Source organism: Lepus europaeus, chromosome 7 (genome assembly GCF_033115175.1).
Source record: "Lepus europaeus isolate LE1 chromosome 7, mLepTim1.pri, whole genome shotgun sequence".
Taxonomy (NCBI): domain Eukaryota; kingdom Metazoa; phylum Chordata; class Mammalia; order Lagomorpha; family Leporidae; genus Lepus; species Lepus europaeus.
Genome location: NC_084833.1, coordinates 132168437 through 132178380, shown reverse-complemented (window position 1 = coordinate 132178380; position 9944 = coordinate 132168437). Strand labels below are relative to the sequence as shown.

The 9944-nt window shown below is 43.3% G+C and overlaps 1 protein-coding gene across 1 annotated transcript; it reads left to right on the top strand.

Annotated features, from left to right (window-relative positions):
* Window positions 1–2064: 2064 nt before the first annotated feature.
* LOC133764049 (tripartite motif-containing protein 64-like) lies at window positions 2065–8909 on the top strand. The gene is made up of 6 exons (XM_062197684.1): window positions 2065–2475; window positions 3465–3560; window positions 4535–4765; window positions 5704–5726; window positions 6635–6732; window positions 8416–8909. The coding sequence occupies exons 1-6, from the start codon at window positions 2065–2067 to the stop codon at window positions 8907–8909; spliced, it is 1353 nt and encodes a 450-aa protein (XP_062053668.1).
* The last annotated feature ends 1035 nt before the right edge of the window (window positions 8910–9944 follow it).

Genomic DNA, 9944 nt, shown 5'->3' with positions numbered 1-9944 from the left:
GGCCAATCTGAAGCCAGGAGCCAGGAGTTTCCTGCACGTCTCCTATGGGGCCTAAGGACTTGGGCTGCCTTCTATAACATGCACAGGCAGGGAGCTGTATCAGAAGTGGAGAAGCCGGGACTCAAACGACACCTATATGTGCTTGCCAGTACTGCGGGTGGCAGCTTTACCTGCTAAGCCACAGCAAGTTCCACACCATACCATTTATATAAGGGATTGAGCATCTGTGAATTTTGCTATCTGCCCAGGTCTGGCGGAACCAATTTCCTGTGGTCACTGAGAAGTGAATAGTAGCCTTTATACAAATCAAAATATTCCTAAATGTGTTGAAATAATTTGAAAACCATTATTTAAGAGTGTGCTACCTTGCTTTGTAGACTAATTGTGGAAAATATTCAAAGTAGAGCCAACCAACAGAAAAGTGCTCCCAAGATATGACATCTGTCTCTTTGGGAAAATAAGGATGAATCATCCATGCCTCATTATCTGCATCTATGGGTATTCTAGAATTGGAAGGAAATCCAGTGTTCATTATCATTTTGGGGGCTTGATTTAAAGGACAATTGGGCAGAGGCCAGCACTGTGGCATAGCAGGTAAAGCCGCCGCCTGCAGTGGCGACATCCTATAATGGTGCTGGATATAGTCCTGGCTGCTCCACTTTTGATCCAGCTCTCTACTGTGGCCTGGGAAAGCAGTAGATGATTGTCCAAGTCCTTGGGCCCTTGTAGCCACATGGGAGGCCAGAAGAAACTCCTGGCTCCTGGCTTCGATTGACACAGCTCCAGCCGTTGTAACCAATTGGGGAGTGAAACAGTGGATGGAAGACCTCTCTCTCTCCCCTCTCTCTCTCCCCCTCTCTCTCTGCCTTTGTTTCTTCTCTGTGTGACTCTAACCATCAAATAAGTAAATAAATATTGAAAACACAATAGGGCAATTGCTGCCCATTGCTGTAGTTGACTGTTCACATTTCCAGAATGTGACAATCTCTCTGACGACATGAACTGACTCTGGGACAATCATATTTTCTCAAACTGAATATGATTTTTGCATTTTATTACTTGAAGAAAAGGCCTTGGGTTAAAGTTAAAAAAGAAACCCACCTGCTTAATGTTTTAGAAGTCGAGCATTCAGCTTAACACAGGTTAAATCAAATGACCTTAGATTAATCCTAATCTCTTAATTGATTTCTTCAGAAAAGTCCCTCTGTGAGTTGGAAGACAGCGGATATAGAATTTTAGTATGGAGCCCCGTGGTTTTGTGACCATTAAAGCCAATGACTAGCAGAGAGGAAAGGGGGAAAGAGAGAGAGAGAGAGAGAGAGAGAGAGAGAGAGGCAGGGAGAAGGAGGAGAAGATGAAGGAGGGGGGGAGTAGGAGGAGGAGGCAGAAGAGAGATTCAGAAAGAAATACTGATCTTGTGTTGTTTCTAAGCCAATGAGCTAATGAAAATAAACCTTGGAATCATCTCATGTTTTTTTTGCATAATCTTAAATTTCTCCAAAGAAATTTGTTACATACTTTTTCATTATTTAGTTGAAGGGTTTCTTTTTTAATTATTTGAAAGAAATAGTTTTATAAAGAGGTAGAGACAGGGAGAGAATGAGTGTCTTTGATTCTCTGTTTCACTCTCCTAAAGGTCCCAATGGCCAGAGCTTACCCAATCAGAAGCCAGGAGCCAGGACCTTTTTCTGGGACTCCTTGTGGGTGGGGGCAATGGCCCAGGGACACGGGTCATCCTCTGCTCCCTTCCCAGGTAAATCAGCAGGGAGCTGGTTCTGAAGTAGAGCAGCCAGGACTCAAACTGCCAGACATCTGCAGACCTTGCAGGCCAGGGTTTTAACTTGTTGTGCCAAGTACCAACCCAGGTTCTTACTTTAAACAACCATAATACATGTATTCCTTTCTTAGTTCTGTCAGATTGTAGACCCAGGACATCTCCATTCATGGTGTCTATTTTTCTATGGGGGCAAGTAGGGGGAGAAACTGTATGCAGAGCTTTGCTTTCTCTCATCGGGGTAGAACAACTTTATTGGTTTCTGTTTCTTAAAGGATCTTACTAGAGTCATGGATCCAGCCACGTTGCAAGTCTTCCAGCGGGAACTCACATGCCCAATTTGCGTGAACTTCTTCCTAGACCCAGTCACCCTAGACTGTGGGCACAACTTCTGTAGATCTTGTCTTTGTCTGAGCTGGGAGGAAGCTGAGACTCCCATGTGCTGCCCCATGTGTAAGGAGATGTCAGAGAAGACCAACTTCAAAACCAATGATGTGCTCAAGAAGCTGGCTGCTGCTTCCAGACAGTACCAATTGAACCAGGTCAGCAGGTTGCAGGAGCAGTACCCTGTGGCACAGATGGAAGCAGAAGGGATCCTCAATGATGCTGACAAGAGTCTAGACTGTGAGCCTCTCTCTGAATGCCCACAGCCCGAGACACATGGCCACACCATGGTGGAATGTGCTGCTGAGGAGTCCCGGGTGAGTAATGCCTCCAGAGCCATGTGGATTCTCTGGGATCCTAAACTAGACAGAAAGATGGGGATTTATGGAAATGGAGTGGAAATGTATGAGAATGGGGAGTGTGAGGGTGGTGATTTTTCCCCGTGAATCCCAAGATGTAAATGTGTCCTTCCATGGTGGTGCTCAATGTGGCAACATAGGCACAATTGGGTTGGGCTGTCCTGAAGGGGAGTCACTTTGAAGCACTGTCCACACATGTGCAGTCGGTGCAGGTCCAGTGCAAGTGGTCAGCAGCAGAAACTTGGGCTTGGGCTGCAACTGTGACTGCTTCACAGCCAAGTGGCATAAACACTGTTTCTAAGGCAGTAGATTTTATTGACTTCATTCAAAATCTCTATCATAATTTCTTCTTTTATTTTTAAGATTTATTTACTTATTTCAAGGGCAGATGTACACACACACACACACACAGAGAGAGAGAGAGAGAGAGAGAATTAGCATCCATTTTGAGGTTTTTAACCCAAATGTCCTCATTTCGAGGGTGGGCCAGGCTGAAGCTGGGACTCAGGATCCTCTTTTGGGTCTTTCATGAGGGTGTCAGATGTCCAAGCACTTGAGTCATCTTCCATTGCTTTCACAGGCCGTCAGAAGGGAGATGGAGCAGAAGTGGAGGAGCCAGGACATGACCTGGTGCCCACATGGAATACTGGTCTAGCAGGTGGCCAATGAGCTCGCTACACTAAGACAGCCTTGTTGTAATTTTCTACCACCTTTAATATCCCAAAGCTAAAACTCAAATTAGGTGAACTTGGGAAGATGTGACCACTCTACTTTATTCAAATTTACTATTATCAGAAAAAGAGAACAGAAGAAAAAAACATTAGTAGGCTCAATACTGGTCTCTTAACTGCCATTTCCAATAAGTAACACTGCCATTTCCAATAAGTAAGGGAGGGAAATATGTAAGAATACAGTCCATGTTGCTAAATCTCATAATTATTCTGCAGGAAAAACTTTTAAAGGAAATGAATACTTTATGGGAACGTTTCCAGGAATTGAAAAACAATGTGATGCAGGAAATTAAAAAGGCACATTCATTCAAGGTAAGAATGAAAAAGATGTTCTTCAGTTACTATAATGCTTTACAATCACCATACTGCTTTAGCAAATTCTGCTTACCATGAAGAGTTCGTGATTTCCTCCCAGAAGAAGTGGTGGTTTCAAAGGATAACTCAGTAATCACAAATACTGTGCCAGCCAAGACACGTAGTGAGAAGTATACCAGGGCGTAGTGGAGATAGATCATCACAGATACTCCAAGTCCAACCCTGAAGGTTTACATAAACCTTCTCCAGCACTAAAGACAGCACTAAGTATGGCTATGAAGAAGCAGTGAGAAGTAGAATCATATCTATGAAGGAAATGAAGTCTTTCTACACTACTTTGCATGATGGGGAATGCACCTAAATATGTTTAATTATTTAGAAGAATCAGGCAAAGGAACAGAACAAAGTTAAGAAGGTTACTACTACAGTCAAAATAGTTGATGGGGTCAAAATCCTGAAGAAGCTTCAGAAAAGGAGGGAGAAAGAGAAGAGTGGGGACACCTGAGATCCTTTGGTGAGTCTTGATTTAAGCAGAGAAAAAGGCTAAGAACCTACAGGAGGCACGCACAGAAAAAACTTGCATGTACTCAAGAGGTTTTGCATGGGTGAGGCAGAAAGTCTGGAGAAGAGAAGTACATTTTGAAAATTTTATTTAGTTGAAAGATAGGGTGAGGGGAGCATCCATGTGCTAATTCATTCCCTAAATTATAGTGGCTGGCACAGAATGAGGATGGGAGGCTGAAACTTCATCAGGGTCTCCCATATGGATGGTAATGCCCAAGCACTTGGGTCCTCCAATGCTTCCATCCCAGGCACGTTAGCAAGTAGATGCATGGGAACTGGAACAGCAGGAACTTGATGAGGCATTCCTAGGGATGTCAGCGTCTCAGGCAAATGGAGAAATAATATTGCCAGTACCAATTTTCTCTTCAGCATCAGGATATGTAATCTTTAACCCAATATCTCCACAGGAATATGTGTCCATAAAGGAGTTGATGATAAAAGTTCAGTACCAGAAGTTGCATATACTTCTCTACGAGGAGGAGCAACTGCAGCTGCAGGCCCTGCACAGAGAAGCACAGGAGATTTCCCAGCAGCTCAAGGACAGTGAGATGAGAATGACCCAGCAGAAACACCAGGTGAAAGAAACGTACAGAGAGCTGGCTGAGGCATGCCGGAAGCCTGACCTGGAGTTACTGCAGGTGAGCCGGGAAAGCCCTTGTTCAGGGAAAGAAGTGCTTTCCTGGGCAAGGTCATAAGAACCTGAAAATATTACCTGCACATATCACGACTTATTCCGCGGCAGGATTCGGGTCTGTTGCCCTGCATCTTTATTTTTGCCCGATCACTTGGTTCTGTATAATCTGATAATCATTTGCGTGCTTTCCTCTGTCATAATTCACACTCGATAAAATTCTCTGCAGTGTAAGCAAGAAAATTACTGTAGGAAAAATTATCCAGGAGCTCAGTGAGCACAAAATGGTTACATTTTTAAATTGATTTTCAATCTATATTGCCCTTCAGGGGTGCTGAATGTCCAGAGTGTTATAGAAGGTCTGGGAAACCAATTGTTTTGGCCTTGCCGAGGCAACCCCAGAAAATTTAAAAAATCTACAGAATATTTATTTCTCAGCTGTTAATTTGGAATGTCTATGTATGATGGCATCACTATCCAATTGCCCTTGACCAAAAAAAAAAAAAAATTCCCTACTCCTGCCTCCATAAACACTGTGGTGCCCAAACTAAAAAGTATTTTCTGAAGACATTGAGGCCTTGACCTTTGCCTAAGCAAGTTTTGGTAATCAATGCCAGTGCACTCTGATTTTCAGAGGTTTCCCCGCTTTGCAATAAATGTCAGTAGAGGTCAGACCTCTCTCTGGAATATGAGTGGGGGCGAGTGACCCTGCAACCTAGAACTTTTTACGTTGCTGCACAGCTGCGTCCTGAATGCCATCTTCTTAATGCACACAGAGGAAGTCCTTCTTGGATCAGCTCTTAGTCTGTTATTAACAGACTCTGATACCTCTTTGCAGAGAATCAGAAGAAAATACATTATTGAAAAATACTTAAGCAAGAATTTTATAGAGCACAGAGGAGAGAGTTCTCATGACTAATTTTTTTTTTATTTTTTTTCTTGCAGGATATGGGGAGTGTATTAGAAAGGTAAGTTTACAGTAAGAATCTCCAATGTGTAAGAAAGTTGTGCTGTTGTTGATGTAGCAGATGCTTCTGTTTTGAGTGATTAACTTGGATCTCCCTGACTATTTCCTGTTTTGTTTGATAAGGGATCCTGAGGTTTTCTACTCTTTGGTGCCAGATGAGATGTGGCTGAATTCACATATGCAAAAACAATGATTTGACTTTCTGGGCTTTGTTTCACCTTCTCTCCTCCCCTTCCTCTGGAACTACCCCAACCAACCTTTATGGACAGATTATTCTGAGAAATCCCAGAGGAGGCCCCACCCTTGAGAGAGGGAAAGGGAAAAAAGCCACAGGAAAGAGGAATTCCCACAGCAGGGGAGGAGGAGGGAGGATTCACTCCTGGGAGCAGCAGTGAGCAGGTCCTGCCCTCTCAGCCTGTCCCAGTGGCAGGCTGGATGGGGGCCTCAGCCACCTCAGCTCCCTCAGGACCATGGCTGCCAGTCTGGAATTCCATTCCCTTGCTTGGCAGAAAACTCACAGCCTCCTGGCTCAGTGCAGATCCTATTGGCTGTACTGTCGGGGATGTCTGTTGACTGAATTCCCATAGATTCTGCCTAAAAGCCCTGCTCTCTGTAAGCTACCCAGGATCTCTGCTTTCCCTGAAGTCAAGTGAGGGGTATGGCGGGAATGGAATGACTGTCATTCCACAGGGTGGATAATGTCTGAGAAGAAAGAGGCAAATGGCTTTGATGTGAAATTTAGATAAAAGTACTAATTTTATTTCTCCAAAGAAAGTGAATAAAATTTATTCTTATTAGCCAATAATGGGAAAATCCCTGATGAAATACTTTGGACTTGCATCTGGTAATGTTGTCTTGACCCTGTGATTGCCCTTTGACCTGGAGTGTCCCTGGTGTGATTCTTTACAGAGCAGAACTGGTACAGACACTCAATCCCCAGCCAGTTAACCCAGAGCTGACGTTATGGCACATCACTGGACTCACAGAGATGCTATACAACTTCAAAGGTGAGCTTCAGCCTCCATCCTTCCAGCCCTAATTTCCTTCTTCTTCACTGCTTTTGTGCCTGAGCCATTTCCCATTTTATCTCGTTCACCTTCCCTGAAAATCCTATAGGTTTTTTTTTGAAACTGTGTCTTCTCACTTTGCTTATTTACATTACAGTGATCAAAGCTGAACTTTGTAAATAAGCATGCTGACATAAGCAGAGTATGGGAAGATATTCAGGTGATTTGATTAAGGAGGGATACAATGCTCAATTCTTAGCACGGCAGTCAAGACTGTATGTTGACTGTGTTCACTGCAATTTTTGTAGGGAGAGACAGTAAGGGAGCTCTTTCATCTGTTGTTTCACTCCCAAGATGGCCACAATGACCATGGCTAGCACAGCCAAAGCCAGGAGCCAAGAGCCAGGAGTATCTTCTGCAGACGCTCAAACTTTTGGGTCATCTTCTGCTGCTTCCCCAGGCCATTATCAGGGATCTGGATCAGAAGTGGAACAGCTGGGACATGAACTAACTGGCTCTCTTATGGGATGCCAGTGTCATAGGCAGCAGCCTGAACCACTATGCTACAACACCGGCCCCATCTCACTGCATTTCTTAAAGTTTGAATATGGCACTTGATTTTTTAATTTGTCCTATATGCCAAGTATATTTATCACATACTGCTAAAGTAGCTATTATCATTGATAAACTCAGAAAGATTTGACCAACCCCAAAAATGAGAAATTGTCAAAAGCAGACCCATTCCAATGCTATCTCCTGATTCTGAAAACAATTAAATGGCGAGAGATCTGTGAACGCAGTGCAATGATGTTAGGCCTGCACTAGACAATAGTTCAGACAGCAGAGGTTTGAAACCCAGATTGGGAACAGATAAGCTGAAGTCGGGACATTCTTTAGAGATATTACTTATTGGGACATGTGTTTTATGTTGAAATATTCAGATGTATAGCTTATTTCCCAATTAATAAGTATCATATTTCAAACAGGGTTATTTACTAATGGAATTAAACACAAAACTCAAAAAACAGCTTTCTAGCCAAGAAAGTACAAGTTGTAGGTTGCTCTCAATACATGCTATCCAGTGGTAGGCATTTGGCACAGCAGTAAGAATCTTGGGCACCTGTACCCCGTAGCAAAGTGCCTGGGATTCAGTCCCATCCCAGCTTCCATCCAGCTTCCTGCTAATGCACACCTTGGGAGGCAGCAGATGTTTTCCCTAATATATGGATCCCTGCTACCCATGTGGCAGACCACGATTGGCTCCTGGCTCCTGGCTCCTGGCTCCTGGCTCAGGCCTGGCCAAGCCCTGGTTGTGGGTATTTGGAGAGTGAACCAGCAGATGGAACACTTCTCTGTCTCTGTGTCTCTCTTTTCAAAGAAATATTAACATGTATATTCAAAACTATTGAAACCATTAACACTCCACACCAACCAAAACCCTACTTCACACAGTGTGTGATATGTCCAAGTTCTTTTTCTTATTTTTCTGCTATTTGATTTTTTTTCTGTAAAGCCACTTGAACCCTCCAGTTTCTCAGTTGAGCAAATCTCAATTCACTGTGCTTCCTCTCTCCTGTTAGTTTTCCTTGTAAAGTCAAGGGAAGTGATTCCATGGGCAGAAAACATTTGTATTCAGGCCATAGAAACAACATTCATTGATCAGTTTTTTTCCTCTTTCTGCAGTGGATCATGGTCTGAAGAAGGAAGTGGCCCGCAACTACTTAAGGCTCTCTGAGGACCTCAGAAGTGCAATAGTTGGAGAAGAACATCGCGGTGTCCCCAGCCATTCCCAGAGAGCAGAGAGCTTTGCTGTGTGGGGTGCTCAGACCTTCACCTCTGGCAAGCATTACTGGGAGGTGGATGTGTCATCCTCTTCCAATTGGATTTTGGGAGTCTGCTATGATTCCAGCACAAGTGATACCAGTGACATTCTTAATCTCGAAGAAGCATTTCTCCTGGCCTCCCTGAAGAGTAACAACCATTACGTCCTTTCCACCAGTGTTCCACCCTTAACTCACTATGTGAAAATGCCCCTGAGTAGCGTTGGGGTGTTTCTGGATTGTGACCATGGAACAGTGAGTTTCTATGACGCTGACATAGGTTCCCTCATACATTGTAGTGATCCAACCCACTTTACTTCTCCTCTGAACCCCTTTTTGTGCCTTTGTCCCCCATGAAATGTCTTTGTGAACCCCCATACGGAGGAAACTACTGTCCTGGGATCTTTTTATGTGAGACATCAGGATTGTTTTTGAGCACACTGTAACTTAATGAGCACAGTGTAATCATAGAGCGTGGTTATAAAACACACAACAGACAACCGCAATGAATATATGAACTTTTTCTCTTCAACTTTATTTTAATAAAGAGCTTTGCAACTCTCATCGTTATCTGATCCCAGTGCTTTTTCATCACCCTGCAAAGAAACTCAATATAGTCCCCCTGGCATACTTCCTACTCCATCACCTGACAATTCCTTTTCTGCTTTTTCTTTTGTGGATTTGTATATTCTAAACAGTTTATGCTAGTCAAATGCTGAAATATGTGGCTTCTGGGGTCTTGTGTTTCCATGTAGTTGAATGCTACCAAGGCACATCCACATGCAGAAAGCCTTTTATTCTCATATTTGATTATGTCTTGGGTAGAAGAGTGAAGTGTCATCTCTCTCAGTTTACTAAATAAAACAAATTTGCAAAAGTTTCTCCTCAAATCTGGCCTTTTGGGGTAGATGCAAGTCCTGACAGGCAATCACTTCAACCTGTCCTGATCACACATCACATCTCTACTCAAAGATTTTTCAGGAAGCCCTTCGTGACCATAGAGACCACAGTGATTTCTCTTACTACACACTCTACACATAACATCCATCATCACCAATAACCTCCAACATGAATTCAACAAACCAATAGTTGGTGATGTCTGCTTGAGTGCAAATCCCAAAATTTACAAATGGAAAATCTTACCTGGTGCTGTATTGCTATTACCTCGAGTACTGCTTAGGACATATTACACAAAACAAATGTAGTGAATAAGTGGACTAAAGAACAAATAAAAGATTAATATTAACAAAGCTACTCTCACATCAGGAATGTTTGGCTTATTGGTTTCAGAGCCACTTGCCATGGCCACATCTCATATTGGAGCACCTGGGGACATGTCCTTCTCCTCTCCAGATTCTAGCTTCTTGGTGGCAATGGGCACTGTGGGAAGCA

Bases quoted from the DNA above. Each gene is read 5' to 3' on its own strand.
- LOC133764049 (XM_062197684.1), top strand. From the start codon at position 2,065: ATGGATCCAGCCACGTTGCAAGTCTTCCAGCGGGAACTCACATGCCCA. The intron at 3,561-4,534 runs GTAAGAATGAAA...ATATCTCCACAG, and splicing joins AAAAGGCACATTCATTCAAG to GAATATGTGTCCATAAAGGA. The intron at 4,766-5,703 runs GTGAGCCGGGAA...TTTTTCTTGCAG, and splicing joins CTGACCTGGAGTTACTGCAG to GATATGGGGAGTGTATTAGA.